We start from the raw sequence: 18,598 nt of genomic DNA on the forward strand, positions 1-18,598 counted from the left end.
ACGTCGACGGAGACCGGGACCGCTTGCTGGGCTTCCTGCCTCTGGGGAGCCCCCCAGAGGCCTCAGCAGAGGCAGAGGGAACCTTCCCTGACTGCCCAGACCCACCTGCAGCCTGCAGACGCCTCTCCTCAAGGCCAGACAGCCTGATCCTCGCCCTTTCCTTTAGAGTACGAGTTGTAAACTGCTGGCAGATGACGCACTCCTCAGGGACATGATCTTCAGGGAGGCAGACGATGCAGACATCATGTGGATCACCCCTGGCCTTCTTCCTCTCACATGCTGGACACTTCACAAAGAGTCCAGGCATTTTAGAGCCCTAAAACACCTGAAGCAGCACACAGAAGAGAAGAGAACACCAAGAGAGTAAACTGCAACACTTTTAAAACACAAAAGTGCCAAAATATGCAATAAACCCTTGAAACAAGGGAGAGCTCAATGCCAGGGTCCTGTAAGCAGGAGCCGGAAAAAAGAACTGAAGTCAGTGGGACCTGCTATGCATTCTGGGATACTGGGAGAAGGTTCTAGAAGGTTTCCTTAAAGGCACAGTATCCTGTTTAAGCCACATAATGGCAGCCTATGGGGCTTGTCTGTCCAGGCCTTCCTCTCTATCATTATGAGGGTTTTTTGCTGTAAAAGCAAGGGAAATCTGGACAGGCTTTGCTGTTTGTGGATTTTTGGTGGAATTTCTAGTTGAAGTACTGGACAGTGTAGCCTGTGGATATAGGCTGCATTATTTGTCTTTAAATTTTCTCTTAAGTGTCTTTGCAGTTCTGCAATTTTTTGACAACTTAAGAGATTATTTTTGATTGCCGGGGTCCACGCACATGGGCGGGACTATTCACTAGATTATGACTATACACAGAGATCCCCTACTACAGAACTAGGGTTTTATGTATTCCAGGGTGCCATATTATTGACTGCCATAGCACGACAGGCCCAGTATTTATTGCAGAGGTATGGATAACAAATACCGCGGTTTGCTATAGTAAAGAAGAAACAGTTACTTACCTGCGGTAAAGATCTTTCAGGCGAACACTATCTACCAGCAGATTTCTCACCTGTACAACACCCCCCAGCATCCAGAAACTTCAAAGCACAAAGCTGCCAGTAGGGGAGGCTGGACTTAGTCAGCACCAGAAGTGGCGTTAGGCAACGCAATAAAGCCCATAAAGAGCCCACTCCGGTGTATCTACTTCAGTGTCCTTTTTTTTCCAAGCCTTCAAGTCTAGAGGGAAGATTGACATCGATGATGGATTGCAGTAACAGAACACTGTACAATGGGATCTTATTAATTTTCCCTATAAGTCATCCATCAAAAGGAGAGGCGGGTGGTTCGGGTTAGATTCTGCAGGGAGATAGAGTATCCACCAGAAAGATCGTGACCGCGGGTAAGTAACTTTTCTTCTGATGTATACTTCTACCTGCAGATTCCATACCAGTAGAACAGACTTCGTAGAAATACCTTGCCCGGGAGGATGGTTGATGGATGATTATACCAAGAAACCTTGCAGAACAGACTTGGCAAAGGGTCCATCCACATACTTTAAACCCTTAAGAAAACGCATGGCAACAGGGGACATAAAGAGGGATAGCTGATCAGGCAGAGAGAGGAAAGTGGACAAGGTGGGTAAATAGCCCTTTACAGTGCAAATGGCACATCCCCTCTGAGCAAGGGAAAATGGAAAATGCAGCACTTGAGAAAATGTGGTCTTTAAGTGATACTCACCATGCAATATTTGCCCCATCTTCCAGAATGACCAGATTCAGTGGAGGGGTGATGAGCATATAAGATGAAGTCTACCAACTCTGGCGGCAGCTGAAAAGAGCTTAGTTGACCCAGCTCAATTTGAAAGCATGAAGTTGGAGGTATTTGAGATTGGGGTGCAGAACCAGCCGTCCCGCCCCCTCAAAAGTACAAAAGAAGGTCCTGCCTGAATGAAAGGTGAAGTGGGGGACAAATAGAGAAGCGCAGAAGGATAGCCTATCACACCCTTCTCGGCCACTCTGGGGCAGTAATAATGACTTGGGCTCGGTCTTGGTAAATCTTCCTCAAAACTCGAGGAATCAAGGGTATGGGGAGGGCATAGTGCAGATGAAAGTTGCACCTCAACTGAAACATGTCCCCCAATGCTCCCCTCAACAGAACACGGGGGTGCAGAACTGCTAGCATGGAGCTTGTTCCAAGGAGGTGAATAAGTCCACCTGAGGACTGCCCCATTGTGAGAAGATGTCTGGGTCTAACTCCGGTAGAAGACGACACTCCTGATTGGTAAGAGACACACTGGTTCTGGCTGTCGGCTCAGGCATTCAGAAGTATGCATTCAGTAGGTCAAGTGATCACATTCAATTTCCAAGCTCCAACACCAGGAGAACTTGCACTAGAGTCAGCATCTTGAAAGTTTCCTTTTTGAGGAAGTTCAGGCTCATGAGATCCAGAATCGGACTCACACCGCCATCCTTCTTGGGCACCAGAAGTAACACACGTAACAACAACCCTGGCCCTTTCCTTCTTTGGCACATTCTTCACCGCTAATTGAGGAGGAGAGCTACTACCTCCAGCTGAAAATTGGTCAAATGTTTGGGACGAGGCAGGATGATGGCAGGAATATGAAGGAAGGGTGTAAACCTTTGCTACAATTTGAAGGACCCACTTGTCCAAATTAATGGCCTGCCAAGTCAGGAGAAAGAGGGAGACATGCATACCCACCCCCCCACCACCACCACCACACGCACCTCATGGGTTTGGGTGGGGAAGACAACTTGGCCTGCTTCCCTGGAGGTGCAGGGAAGGAGGGAGTGGAGGAGGGTTGAAAGGTGGATAGATACCCCTTTCCTCACGGTCATCCTCTACCTGCATCTCCAGTGCTGGTCGGTACTGTCTAGTAAGAAAAGGCAGATCCTCTCCCAAAGCCACGAAAGGAACACAAAATAGTCGGCAGTCCTTGTTCCGAGGTGGAAGCTGAAGGTGTAAGGGTCGGGATGTGGCCTTGCAAGTCTTGAAGTGCTCCAGCGCTGATTTGCCTTGTCATAAAACAGGCAGGCTCCATCAAAGAGAAGGTCCATTGGATTTGTCAGAGGAAAAGTTGAATGTCTTGAGCCAAGCCTGAAGTTGCACTGTGACTTAGGTGCCAAACGCTGATGCATCCTAGACATTCTGGGTCTAGGCTACCAGCTCCTGAAAGTTATCCTTCATGTTGGCTGGGGATATGTGATAGAATAATATGGGCCATGTGATGGTTGTACCATGCAAGGAGACAGTTGGCATTAAGAGAGTTGACGGCCGTACTGCAGAAAAAGCCTTCTTGCCTTAGGCCTCTAGGCCTTTTGACTCACGGTCAGAAAGGGTTGTACCAGACAGGGCTCTTTAACAAGAAGCTTGGATGACTAAGCTCTCAGGTGACGGGTGCGTTGAGAGGAAAACTGATCATCAGGAGCAGGGCATTAACAGTGGACCATTAACGAGTTGACCACTGGCGTAAAAGAGAAGCTGTGATGGGCTTAAGCAATGCCTCACTGAAGTGAGAACATCCGCCTTTGCTTGAGTGGTAGGTAGATGTAAGTCCAAACCTCTACCACGTTCAGCATAATTTTGTTCAGTAAGAAAACTTCTGTTAGTGGACTTGTAGTAAATTCCATGGCCAGCTTAGAGGAGGTATCCAAGCCACTGGCTGAGAAGGCCTTGAAAATCAAGAGGTTCCTGGTCCTGACCAGCACAAGTACCATAATTCATAATTTATAGGCTCCAATTCAATCCCAAAAAATTGTGGAGGCGTGATCTATAGGCCTACTCTTCAACAATTGCGAAGCCTCTCTGTGACAATGGGCCTGGGGTTCAATTTTGAGCTGTGGCGCTTGCAGAATCGCATCTGGCGCCGAAGGAGGGGATGGCCGCAGCAGAGGTGGTGGAGGCAGAGCAGTCTATGGCATTGGTTGTGGTGCTGAGAAGCAGATTGCTCGGTCAAAACGGTGGGAAGAATCCAAAGGTGTGGTGCCATACAGTGTTGGTTAGAAAAGCAGAAACAGCAGCGTGTATGTTGAGATTGCTTGGCCTGAAGATGAATCGGATGGCATCGCTGCTTTTGCGGACAGCATGGGAAACCATGGAGTTAAAAAAAACAGCTGGATGAGATCCAGAGTCAAGAACTCCTGGAAAGACGGCGCCGAAGGCTTGTGAAGTCGAGGCAGAGGCACTTATGTTTCCTGGAATAAAAGCCTGTCGGGAGCCAGGTCGATGGAAGGAGCGGGGCTGAGCGTCAGGTCTACAAGTTGCAGTTCCGAAGAGGTTCCTCTTCTTTTTACCCGATGAAGAAGATGGAGAATGGGAACGATGTTAAGAAGATTTCCAACGGGGATGTTCATCCTTCGTCCTGGCAAAAAATAGCTTGGCCTTTTGTTGCTTGATGGCCTTTGGATGCATGGAAAGCCATGAGGAGCAGGACCTGGAGCCATGGTCGAACTCTAGACACCACAAGGTACCCTAGACACATCTGTACTTCAACTCCCTACATAGTATATTTATAAAATTTTTGGTTTTTTTAGGGCGAGACATGGTACTGCTTTCTGATAAACACTTTTAGTGTAAGGAAAAAATACCCTCAGAGAATCAAAGCTCCTGATCTGCGTCGAAGACACAAAAAAAAAAGAGAACCGACGTCGATACACTAGGGCAGGCACTTTATGGCCTCAGTGGTACCGCCCAATGTCACTTCCAACGTCCCAAACCAGTGACTTTGTTGCTTTGAAGTTTCCAGATCCAGTCTGCCGCCTAGGGTTGTTTTACAGGAGAGGAATCTGCAAGTATCCATTAGAGCTAATCCTCTTATTGGGTATCTCTGCTAGAAGACACAAGTGGTCAAGTAAAGGCATTGTTCTATGCATCCAATTCTCCCAAAATGAGAAATGGAATGCCAGTACTCTATACTATGTGGAGAGAAAAGGCAAAGGTTTATATATTTAAGCAGTAGATTGGAGATGTGAAAGTCCTTGAAAAACGATCTGTAAGTGATAAACTAAAAACAGCCATAATAAAAACCCAACATGGACATCTCCGACAGACAACTTGCAGACTATAAAGACAGCAGATTCCTAAGGCTGAGATGACTTCAGTATGTGCACTGAAAACTTGAGGTAGGGTATACAGTGAGCAAATCTTTCCTGGATTGCTGCAATTCTTTGTCCGAAAAGGTGTAGTGCTGTTCTCAGGGATAAGCTTACAAAAGTGAGAGGTCACAGGATGCATTCAATCCAAAACAGTATTAAAAATATTAGTTTCAAGAATATTTGCATTTTCAGTACTGATCTGTACAAGGAAAGAAGCACATCTTTAGCAGTTAAAATTGTGAGTGAAATGAGTCAAAGCAGGGGGCAATATCAGACTAATGAAGCATTAAACGCTGATAAGTTTTAGTAAGACCTATAAACTTTTGGACATCTTTAACAAGCCCTTGTGGGAACCATTTCAGCATGGCTTATACAATTTTGGGATTTATGGTCTCTTAGGTGATTTCACATACTGAAGGAATTACACACGGGAATGTCCATTCATGGTATATGGGATTTTTCTCCAGGTGTCACCTAATCTAGTGCTGGCACACAAGCCTATGCCTGTACCGGACAAGGATTAGTTACTTACCTGTAATCCTAGTTCTCTTCCAGGGGTATACTCAAAGTCATAAGCACTGAATAGTCCCGCCCACGTGCGGGACCCCGGAGCAATAGCCAATAATATGCATATATCTACATATATATATAAATACATATAAATACGCATAAAATAACCATATATATATATATATATATAGATAATATGCATATACATATGCAGCCCAAAATAACCATACTAGGCTCAAAAAACTGCCATAATAGCCTGCAAAATCTTTACATTTGCTAAATAAAGACATATAAAACACATTATATGCTAATGTAAAGAAGAAAACACTGCCTAGGAATACTGTAAACCTGCTTTGGCCAAAGAAAGTAAGTATGGTAACAGTACCTGTTCCTGACCTCGAATCGGGTCACGTCCTTCAGCAGTACACCACATGAAAAAACGCTTCCACTTGAAAGCATACGTCTTTCTTGTAGAAGCTCTCCTTGCCTCTCGTAAAATGTGCATGCAGTCCTGCGAGAGGCCTAGATGTCCATACTGGACGAACTCAGGAACCATACTGCTAGCTTCAGGGACGGCAGGTTGGGATGGAACACCCTGCCGTTCTCTATCGTCAGCAGATCCGGACAACAGGGAAGCCTCCTGTGCGGCACTTTGGATAGATGCAGGAGATCCGGGTACCACCATTGGCGAGGCCAATCCGGAGCCACTAGAATCATGTCTGTCTGCGACTTGTACAGTTTCTTGATCACCAAGGGAATGAGTGGAATCGGAGGAAATGCGTAGAGTAATTTCTCTGACCAGTCTATCCATAGAGCATTCCCCTTGGACCCGCGTTGTGGGTACCTGGACGCGAAGACGCGGCATTTTGCGTTGTCGGCGTCCGCGAAGAGATCGATTTCTGGTGACCCCCAGGACCGGAAGACATCTCTTATCACTTCGTCTTTTAAGACACAGTCGTGCGCTTCTGCGAAGTGTCTGCTTAGGTCGTCCGCTTGGACGTTGAGGACACCGAGCAGATGGACAGCTGAAATTGTCATATCCCGAACCAGCAGCCACTTCCAGATTGCTTGCGCTTCCAGCGACAGAGGTCTGGATCTCGTTCCGCCCTGCTTGTTCAGATAGTACATCGTTGTTGTATTGTCCGTCTGAACAAGCAGAGAGGCTGACGTGAGTGCTGGAAAGAAAGCCTTGAGAGACAGATGAACCGCTCTGAGTTCCAACATGTTTATGTGATACAGTCTTTCTTTCTCTGACCACACTCCTTGAACTTGAAGGGGACCCAGATGGGCGCCCCATCCCTGCAGGGACGCATCTGTCACCAGCGATCGTCTGGGCATGTCCTCTTGAAAAGGCACTCCCACTATCAGATGACTCCGCTGCATCCACCATCGAAGGGAGATCCGCACTGACAGAGGTAGTGACAGTTTGTCTTCCCAACGGTTTGAAAACTGGGACCACTGATCCTCCAGAGACTGTTGCAGAGGTCTCATGTGCAGTCTGGCGTTCGGAACGAGGAGAATGCAAGACGCCATGGATCCTAGCAGAGACGAGATCTGTCTGGCCGTTGGTCGAAGATTCTTTAGTAAGGTTTGACATTTGAGGGGAATAGAGGATAGTCTCTCCTCCGAAGGATACGCTTTTGCGTCCTTTGAATCTAGAAGTGCGCCCAGATAGTGTATCCTCTGTGTGGGGCTGAGGATAGACTTTTTGAAGTTCACGTGCAGGCCCAGCCTCCACAGCTGATGTATGCAGAACGTGAGATGTTGTTGAAACAGACTCGGGGACGCACTCTTTAGCAGCCAATCGTCTAGATAGGGATAGACGAAAATGTGTCTCTTCCTTAGGAAAGCCGCTATGACTGCCATGCACTTTGAGAAGGTGCGAGGAGCTGACTTTAGCCCGAAGGGCAAGACTGCGTACTGGTAATGACTGGTTTGTATGCAAAACCTTAGAAATTACCGATGCTTTGGGGCGATGGGGATGTGAAAATACGCATCCTGAAGATCTATGGAGCACATCCAGTCCCTTTGATGCAGAAGTGGAATTATTTTATGTAACGCCAGCATTCTGAACTTTTCTCGCCGAATGAATTGATTGAGGCGCCTGAGATCTAGTATGGGCCTGAACTCCTTGTTTGGACCTTTCTTTGGAACTAGAAAGTATCGGGAGTAAATGCCTTGTCGACGATGTGCCCTCGGGACCGCCTCAATGGCTTTCTTTAAGATTAATGCAGACACCTCCTGCTTCAAAAGATGAAGTCGATGGAACACAGACTTTTGAGGAGGAATGGAAGGTGGAGGAGACTTGAATCTGATTGCATATCCATTTTGCACAATATTCAGCACCCATTTGTCGTTTGTGATATTTTTCCACTCGTCCAGACAAAAGCGAACACTTCCCCCCACCGGAGTGGGTAACGGGCTCAGGGGAAGCAAGCACTCACTGTTTTTGTTGCTGCTGCTGCTTGTTTCCAGGTGCAGACTGTCTGGAAATGCCCAATCTTCCTCTACCAGGACGACGCTGGGAGAACTGAGATCTTCCCTGATTCTGCTGTGACGACCATTGAGGGGTTTGAACCCTCTGCTGGCTCTGTCTCCGATCATAAGGACGGTATTTTTTCTTAAAGCTGTCCTTTCTCTTTTCAAGGCCAACAGCTCTCACAGTATCGAGCTCCGTCTTCATTCTTGACATCTCATCGTCAGCATGAGACCCAAAGAGCGATTTACCATTGAACGACAAATTCAGAATTCGATGTTGAGCTTCAGGCTTAAGACCCGTAAGCCTTAGCCAAGCTGAGCGTCTTGCACAGAGTCCATGGGCATAGCCATGTGTAGACAAGTCGGAAGCATCTGCAGCTGCGCTAATCACCTGGTTAGCCACTAGCCCACCTTCATGAAGGATTTCCAGAAAATCCTGCTTGTCTTCTTTTGGAAGTTTTTCTGTAAAGCGAGACAAGGAATCCCAAAGAGAACGGTCATAGCGACCCAGTAAAGCGGAGGCGCTGGCAACCTTCATGTAGGAAGCAGAAGTGGCACACATTTTCTTTCCTACTGAGTCCATAGCTTTGCTGTCCTTATCAGGGGGCACAGAGGATGATGCCGCTCCTGTCTGATTCTTACGAGCCGCTGAGACGATGACTGAATCAGGTGGTGGCTCAGACCTCAGAAATAAAGGATCATTGTCCTGTGCTTTATATTTCTTTGCGATCCGCGAAGGAACTGCTCCTAAGGATGCCGGGGTTAAGAATTTGTGCTCTGCAGGTCCCAACAGACCCGGAACCAGAGGAAGTAAGGGCCTTGATGACAACTTCTGATGTAAGGTCTCGGAAATGACCGTTGTCTTAGCAGTAGAGACAGGCATCTCGATATGCAGTTTCGCTGCACCACGACAGAGAACCTCATTAAAAGTAATCACGTCATCAATTGGTGAAATCCTACTTGGAGGAGATGATGACAGCGTTGGAGAGTAGTCCCTCTTTGAATTTGTAGACCTTGTCGAAGATCTAGTATTGCGTCTTCTAGAAGAGGGACGACGAGAAGACCTAGGAGATGGTGAAGCTCGCCTCCTCTCCGATGGAGACTTTCTCGGTGGAGTACGCTCACGTCGTATTGCAGATTGTACCACCCGTACCAGAGGTGACCTCGATCTAGCAGACACCGGAGACTTGGAAGGAGACCTTGGAAGGTAAATTTTTCTTATCTTCCAGTCTCTGAGCTCACCCAGCCATCGCGGCGAGATGTTAGCCCCTGTAGGTGAAGGCGCTCTCGAAGGCTCTGGAGAGATTTGCACAATCCGCAACTCAGGTGAGGAAGAGGACCTCCCAGAAGACCCAGAAACCTTAGACCGGTCTTTGGACACCGTTCTAGGCCTTTTTGCAGCAGGAGACGTCGACGACATCCTCTTCTACGTCGATTTTTCCAACGGCGACTTCCTCGGCGGCGATCTCCTCGGCGGCGACCTCCTCAACGGCGATTTCCTCGACGGCGACCTCCTCGGCGGCGACGACCTCTTCGACGACGAATGCCTCTTCGGCGTTGACGTCAGGCGTTTCGACGGCGATGATTTTCTCGGCGTCGTGTGCCTCGACGTCGCATGACTGGGGCTCTTCGACGTCGAAACCTCTACTGCCCGGTTCGAAGTCGACGTCATGGCACCTCTCGACGGCGACCTTGACTGATGTTTCGAGCCTCTCGACGGCGACCGTCGACGTCGATGAGACGACGTCGAGTCCCGTCCTCTTGCAGTCGTAGGCGAGCCAGACCGGGACCGCCTACGCTCATGTCGCTTCTCACCTTGCTTCGACGGCGAATTCTTCTTCGACGGCGAGGGATGCTTCGACGTCGACGTATGCCGCGACGGTGATTTCGATGCAGATTTTGAGCACATAGGTACCTTGGAAGAAGATCTGTCCCTCGAAGTTGAAGGAGACCGATCTTTTCTCTTCTCCCCTTTGTCCTTACGCTGAGAAGAAGGCTTCTTGGAGTGAACATCTTCTCTTCCACTCACAGTTTCTCCTCTGTCATACAGGGACTGAAGCCTGCTCTTCTCTCTCTCTCTCTCAAAGTTCTACCTGAAAGCTTGCTGCAGTGATAGCAGAGTTCTGGCTTGTGAGAAGAAGGTAGACAAGCTACACAGACCGAATGAGGGTCTGTCTTAGCCATTTTTTTACCACAGGCCGGACACTTAGCAAATAAGGCCGGCATTGTAACTGGAAAAATAGCCAAAAAACAGTAAAAAATTGTTGGATTAGTCAGATAATGACTAAAGACGTCGAGTAAAGACGCAAAAATTAGAGAAATACCAGAAGAAAGTGAAAATATATCACCAACTGGCGAACTCAATGCTCCAGGATCCTCACAGAAGGAGCCGGAAAAAAGAACTGACCTAACTGTCACCTGTGGTGCATGATGGGAGCCTGGAGGCTCACAGAGGTCTTAAAGGCACGGCGCCAGATTTTTCTGTTGTTACAATGCAGCCTATCTAGGCTAAAGCTTCCTCTATGATCCTGCCTGTTTTTACCTTTGAAAATAAAGGTTTTGTGTTTCAAAGAAAACCTAGGCAGTGTTTTCTTCTTTACATTAGCATATAATGTGTTTTATATGTCTTTATTTAGCAAATGTAAAGATTTTACAGGCTATTATGGCAGTTTTTTTAGCCTAGTATGGTTATTTTGGGCTGCATATGTATATGTATATGCATATTATCTATATATATATGGTTATTTTATGCGTATTTATATATATATATATATATATATATATATATATATATATATGTAGATATATGCATATTATTGGCTATTGCTCCGGGGTCCCGCACGTGGGCGGGACTATTCAGTGCTTATGACTTTGATGAGTATCCCCTGGAAGAGAATGTGAAGTTCTGGACCTTTTCTATGACCTGGAGGGTGCACCAAGTGTACCTTCATTGCGGGCAGTGGACTACTATCCCGGTCCTGTGTACAGTGCATAACGCTCTATTGGCAGCAGATCATTAAAAAAAAAAACATTTTAAGAAGAAGAGATCGGCACCGTAATCAGAACATTGTTTTGCATCACTGGAGTGAGGCCTATTGGCCACCTTGTGTAAAGTTCTTCTACTAGGTTTATGCCCAGACCCTTGCGCTGGCATCCTGTGTGTATGCCATGGGTGTGTGCATGTGTAGAGCCTAAACCAAAAGTGAGGTCATAAACTATGTGCTTGCATGAGCCGGAGTAATGAAGGCCAGAGGGATCCATTTGAATGTCCCAAACATATCAAAGCACAAGACGGAGGTTGAAGACTTTGCTCCAAGACAGTGGAAGTGTATTGCATGCATGCATACCTGTGGCTGGAGGGAGGATATCTAGACACTGGAGATAGAGACAAGGGTACTTTTAGAAATTCCATGAAGCCTTTTGTTTGCAAGGAACTGATTAGTCTTCCTGAGCTCTGCCATCTGGTGGTTGGCAAGGATAAGGGGTGGAACTGCTGTGACAGGTGAAAAGTAACTAGACGAGGTCTGCCTATTTTTCTTTCCTTGATTCCTCCTTCTGTTGGGCTGATGACAGCCAAGTAGAGAAATCTCACACCTCTTTGTGCTTCTTTTATGGTTCTCCAGGTTGGAGAAAGCCCCAGTGCTCCTTGCTGTGAGAAGCATCACTCTATGCAAAGGATGTGGAGTGTGTGGAATTGCCTTAGGAGGACATACACATAAAAGAAGAACCACCCTAAAACCAGTTCTACAGTCCGAGGCAGAGGATCCACATCCCTGTCTACAAGTGGTGTATAAAAAGGAGCCCAAAGCCAAACTACTTTGTCCCAAACCCTTTATGACTAGGGAAGAGAGTGCACCACAGAGCATGCAAAGACTTCTGAGCAACCAAGGCTGGTGTCTGCCCGACATCCAGTCTCCCAGAGATGAGGGAGTATTTACCTGAAGCCTGTACTTTGTTGAAAGAACTGTGGATCTGCCTGAAGATCCTAGAAGACCACCTGCCTTTTGAGAAGGAATGTGTCCGCCTAGCCCTGCAGGAAGAGAGACTGTCAAGGAGAAGAGAGGCCCAGTGATTCGCCAGTGGCTGTGGGACATTCAGAGAGGGTGCTGACTGCGCCAGAGTGTGATAGATCAGACCAGCGTCAAGTGGGCCCAATGGTCTCTCATCCAAGATTCTTAGGGGGACCCTAACTGTTGTGATCATCATAAGCCCAGAAGGAGCCTCAACTGGGAGACAGTCATAGGCCCAGACGTGGCTGCAACTGCGTGATCATCATAGGCTCAGTTGGAGCTGCAACTGCATAACCCTCATTTGCCTAGTGGTGGCCTCATCTACCTCTGGCCCAATCTGGATAACAACTACCTTGACCACCAGTGGTTCAATCTCAGCTGGGACCGTCCGCGGCCCAGGTAGTGCACATCACTGCATCTATGAGACTGTTGCGGCCAGATCTGCATTATATGTCGGTACAGCGGACTCAGCTCACTAAGGTTATGCAGGTGCGTAGAGATATGCCCTGCACCCCGTTGTATGACAGAACAACAAATGCAATTACTTTGAATGCCTTAACACGGTCATAACCACAACCGATGCAACAACAGCTCTAAAGACGATCCCGACCCCCCCGCCCTGAGCCCTAAAACACAGCTCCCTGCCCTGAAAAATACCCGAGCCCCCTGCCCTAAGCCCTAAAATCCCAGGCTAAACCGATGGCTGCCTTTACTACGCATATGCCTTTACAACGGAAATAGTTGTAAAAGAATATGCCTGGTAAAAGCATATGCGTAGTAAAGGCATATGCGTGCTAAAGGTATATATGCGTGCTAAAGGCATATATGCGTGCGAAAGGCATATATGCGTGCGAAAGGCATATATGCGTGCGAAAGGCATATATGCGTGCGAAAGGCATATATGCGTGCGAAAGGCACATATGCGTGCGAAAGGCATATATGCGTGCGAAAGGCGTGCATTGAAAAGGCACATGTGGTTTACATCTTGTTGTTGATGCCGTTTCCTCCTGCACCTCGCTTCCACATCCAGCCCAGAGAACTTCTTGCTCCTCATGGTTCCCGTAGTAGGTGCACAGAAGGGAACCTGCAAGGTACGATAGAGGACTTGAAAGTACCACCCCAATATTGCAAAGGGTAAGATGGACATGGAATTCACATTTGAATGGGAACAAGGAAATGTTCCACCTGTATTTCATTCACACTATTCAATGTTTTCCCAGAGAATTGGGACCCAGCAGATTGGGGGGCACCCATGAAAGGATTAGGAGAGAGTGATCAGTGCGAATATAGCACCACAAAGGGGAATTGCATCCACAAAAACTAATGTGGATACACACTACATTGTATAGTATTTAGTACAACTCTGTGATTAAAAGAACTTTCTTTCTTTGAAAAGATAAGCACTGGGCTAGACATTGAAGTTATTGTCTGATAGTTGATTTTTAAGTGCTGAGCTTCAGCACCCCATATTACTCATAGAGAAGCCAGTGACTGCTCGCCCTTGCTACCCTGAGAGTCAAGTCGGAAGAGGTTGATATTTGCAGAGCCACAGTAGGATGGGTCCCAGAACACCAGTGGCAAATTAACTCAAACCCAATAGCTGAGACACAGTAGCTGTGGTGTGCCATATGGACCCCCCACCTCCCCCTCTCCGAACTCGGGCTGAAAGGATCCCTTCACGTAGAGAGGATGCTGCCATAAAAGGTGCAAATCTGTTTGCACATTTTAAGACCGGTTCAAGCATGTTGTGAAAAGTATACAAGGATATCATTAAGATAGACCAACAAGACCACCGTAATAAGTTCATGACTTTGGTAATCAACCAAGTATTAAAAAGCTACAGTGGCCCTACATATCCCAAACTGCATTCCTGTATACCGATATTCATACTTAGTATTGATAGCTATCCTCCATTCCCCATATAATTAAAGGGCGAGGCGGGGTGGAGCCCCACTGACAGTAAGGGGTGGGAAGAATGACATTTAACAATACTAGCCGGCCCCTTAAAACACCTTGATACAAAAGGGGATGATGGACGGAGCGTTTGAGCAAATCAAACACTCACCCCCAGTCAACTGATCTGGGTTTAATCCATCACCATTCTTTAGCCCACTCAGCCACCCCATTTCAGACATATGCAAATCAGTCTGACCCTGTGCCTCATGGGAACAGTCCAGCCCGAACTGCCAAGCCATGTTTTCCATGGACCGGAAACAAGCATCCTGGGACCGGTTTCGGATTCATAATCCTCATCAGCCAGGCTATCTTGAATCCAGTGGCCAAGTGAGCAAGGGACTCACGTCTGAGCATACCCTGCCACACTTAGGGCGAACAAAGCGATACAAAAGGGGATGATGGACGGAGCGTTTGAGCTAATCAAACACTCACCCCCAGTCAACTGATCTGGGTTTAATCCATTATTGATTGATTCAGATGCTCCGTCCATCACCACCCCTTTTTGTACCGCTTTTGGCCGCCATAAGTGTGGCAGGGTATGCTCAGACGTGAGTCCCTTGCTCACTTTGCCACTGGATTTAAGCAAGCCGGGCTGAAGACGGCTGAAATGCCAGAAACCGGTCCTCGAAAGCTTGTTTCCGGTCCAGGAAAGACATGGATTGGCAGTTCGGGATGGACTGTTCCCATGAGGCACAGGGTCAGACGGATTTGCATATAGCCATGTCTGAACTGTGGTGGCAGAGTGGGCTAAAGAACGGTGATGGATTAAACCAAGATCTTTTGACTGGGTGTGAGTGTTTGATTGATTCAGATGCTACGTCCATCACCACCCCCTTTTATACCCCTTAAAACACCTTAGCATCAAAATATGTTCATGTTTTTAGCTACCTAGATGCCAAGCAGCAGTTCGAGTATTTAAATCAATTAGTTCCAACAGGACTTAACAGGAGTGTTAATTCACGGGTTCTATTTTACAGTTTGATTTCTGGGAGCAAATCGCTGTAGATCATGCATCAACAACCCTATCCCAGTTTTAATTGCATATGGAGATACAACTGAGAGTGAGGGTTGTAGATTATTTACCTTATGTACTAGGTTTCTGTGAGAGCCTGTTTTGTGCATCTGAACAAGTCCATCTGCCCTGAATGTGATTTGGTGGGACAGAGTTCCATAGATTGTTTCATTTTGAACCGAAAGCCTGCAAGTTATTATTCTGAAAGTTAGAGAAGATCCATTTTGTCTCGAATATAGGTTACTAGTGCACCTTGATCAGTGATCTATGTAGAGCTGTAGTTGTCAAGGGGAGAGGGACACTCACTTCATGAGTTAATCATGCTGTTTACAACGACAGGATGGCTAATTTCCAATATTTGCTTATAAATCTGCTGCAGGGTGCAGCTGCTACTGCTGGGCACCCATCTTTATCAATACAGCTTAGTTGTTGGACTTAGTAGTTGTTGCAAAATTGTAGAAGTTTTGCCAACAACAATTGCACAATCATGGTGGCTGTGCAGAAGCGGTCTCCTGCTTCTTTTAGTGATGTTGTGTGGCAATGCAGGCAGGCTAAGCCCACTCGGCACTGCTCTCGTTGCAATTTTTGCACAGTGTGAAAGCATGTAAACATGCTGCTTCAACCACTTTGTTTGTTCCCAAAACTGTGGCCTGACTGACAATGACTGCAGGAGGGTGGATTATAGTGGGGTTAGGTGGGGCCTCGTGGTGCTCCCTGGCTTATGGAAGCATTCTAACCAGGATCATCTAAGGGACCACATGATTTCTGCCATCTTTGGGGCTTGTCATATTGTGTGGATTTTGGCCGCTGGAAACGTTGGCACAACAATGTGCACCCTTTGCAGGAGTTAAGAACTCAATGCTTTGTGGTTTTATCTAAACCTCTCCAAAGCTGTTGGAATTTATTTGCTGTTTTAATAAAGTCCGAACCACACCCAACAGGTAGCACAGCCCCTTATATAAGAGAATTAGATAGTAATAAAAGAGGCGACAATCTGGGAAAGCTACAGCATGTTCAATTTCCTAGTGGTGGGGGAAGCATGCAGAGAGGTAAAGTCTTTATTGTAAAGTTAGGAATGTTCAACAAAATGGACGGAGGGTGGAAAGTTATGTACAGGTTCGGTACCCACCAAACTTTAGATATGGTAGTGGACGTTATGCAAGAACAGTGCATGAGTGATGTGCCATCTAAGCTGGCTCCATTTTTGTGACTTACGGTGTCTGGGAAGTGCAGTTCTTAGAGTTCTTTTTTGAGAGCGGCACAGAAGGGGTTAACTCTTAAGGAAGGGGAAAGCAGTTTCAAAAGCTTAAAGAACAATTGATGGATGAAATGCTGAGCAAGGTCAAACATTCACCACCAGTACGGAGTTCTGGGCCTAAATCCATTGTTTGTTTGGGGTATGGCCAGAAATGGGTCCCATGCACTCCATGCCACTGGAGTCAAGCCAGTCTGGCTGATGAGGGGTGAGACCCCGAAATTTGGCTTGGCAGTTCGGGCAGGACTGTTCCCATGGGCAGCAGGGTCAAGACTGATTTGCATATGGCTGGGTCCAAACTGGGGTGGCATAGTGAGCACAAAAACGATGGATTTAACCCAGTTCTGTGACTGTGATGGAAATGTTTCATCCATCGTCTGTTCCTTTTGCATTTGTAACCCTAATTGGGACAGGTATGCCTAGACGTGGGTTCCATGCTCACTGTGCCACTGTATTCAAGCTAGCATGGCTGATGAGGTGCAATACCCCGAAACCGGTCCCAGGATGCTCGTTTCCGGTTCAGGGAGTACCTGGCTTGGCAGTTCGGGCTGCACTGTTCCCATCGGTTGCAGGGTCAAGAATGATATGCATTTGGCTGGGTCCAAACTGAGGTAGTATGGTAAGCAAAAACAAAAAAAACAACAAAAAAGGATTTAACTAAGATCTTTGACTTGGGGTGAATGTTTGATTTGTTCAGCTTTCCGTCCATCGTCTGTTTTTTTCGTATTTGTTTCAAAAGCTTGGGGTGCTTTTTGAGAAAGACTGGCTCAGGGCGCATGAAGTTTTGAAAGATGGAATGATCTTGAATCGTTGGAGATGAGGACAGCTTTCTGAATTACCATGTAGGGCCATGTAGACAATACTGGCCAGCTTGAGAATATATCTCGCCTCAATGAGGAGCAATTTTAAGGTTATTAGAGTGAGTGTGATATACTCTAATCTTCTTTTGTCTGATACCAGTCTTGGTGAAGAAATCAGCTTTTTGGGGGAGGTGGTGGCTCATGTCTTAACTGAGATTTTGTCTGACAGACACACTTGAGCTGAGGTGGGGCTTTGAGAAGGGGTATTTTCAGGACAGGGCACTGCAAGTTACTACCAGTTCCCATCACTTTCTACTCTTCTCATGTTTAGGGCCAGCAATACAACTAATTTTCTATTTTTTAAGAGTATCGTTACTAGAACTGGTTTTGCTAGGTTCTTTTAATCTTTCGTTTCTCCATGTATCTTCCTTTCCAGATTTACCGAACATTTGCAACATTACATTTATCTGTTTAACCAATTCATTTTTTATTTTTAATAAGCCACTTTGGTTTAACGCATTCTATAAAACATTTATTTAAAATAAGCCACTTTGGATTAACGCGTTCTATAAAACATTTATTTAAAAAACACAGCAAATGGAAATGACTGGCAATTGGCTACTGGCATATGCACTCTTCATCTCACTTAATACATGCATATAAACATGTTCTCTAACTGTGTACATCATGTCCTTGCGATCGAGCCTAAAAATGCAGCCAAATTGCATTAACTATTGCTACATTCTAAGCAATTGGACTGGCTGATCCAACTAGAGTATAGCAAATGGTGTATTAATCACTATTTGAATGACGACACCAAAATACCAGCTGTTTATGTACACTACACAAGATGAACAAGTTGTATGTGAGCGTTAGTCCTGGGACAATCAAAATATGGACGCAAGGCTAAATCAAACGGAAAAGATGAAAGCAAAAAAAATAGTGACTATATGTATTCCTCGGATTGATCAGTTTCTCAATCAGACTATATAAACAGGTCAAGAGAGCAGATGATAACTGTAAAGCGTACAAAAGGTGTGCATCACAGATATGTTGGTTACCTCATATTCTTTGTGGAGAAGTTCAAGTCTTGTTTTGCGAAGATGTTTTCTTACTGTATGGGTAAATATGCATTCATTTTCCCCTGTACCACCTACAAAAACAACCAATTGCATCGATTAAAATAATGCCTTTCAAAAGGATCGCTTAGACTAATAGTAAAATGCCAAGAATTGATATAGAGGCCACAGTAGTTGCATACTTACTTCACGTAATCTAGAGACATCTATCTCGTTCGTAATTAGAATACCTTTTTGAGCAACAAAATGTTGAAAATGAACCACGAAGCACATCAGATTTGCCTATTGTCACCCATAGAGCACTCCCCTCGCCACTTTCGCTCTAGTTTTTAAGAGACTAATGTGGCAAGGAGAATATCAATGTTGGCCTGCACCCTTCACAAGACACTTCAACCTAC

General features: G+C 46.2%; 1 protein-coding gene across 1 annotated transcript in view; it reads right to left on the minus strand.

Annotated features, from left to right (window-relative positions):
* The window catches only part of OBI1 (ORC ubiquitin ligase 1), a 199,165-nt gene that overhangs the window by 100,085 nt on the left and 80,482 nt on the right, over positions 1-18,598 (minus strand). Inside the window, exon 3 of the mRNA XM_078657484.1 lies at positions 18,183-18,274. Coding sequence (XP_078513610.1) covers positions 18,183-18,274 — 92 coding nt within the window. The remainder of the gene's footprint in view (positions 1-18,182; positions 18,275-18,598) is intronic.

Source organism: Lissotriton helveticus, chromosome 8 (assembly GCF_964261635.1).
Source record: "Lissotriton helveticus chromosome 8, aLisHel1.1, whole genome shotgun sequence".
Classification (NCBI taxonomy): Eukaryota; Metazoa; Chordata; class Amphibia; order Caudata; family Salamandridae; genus Lissotriton; species Lissotriton helveticus.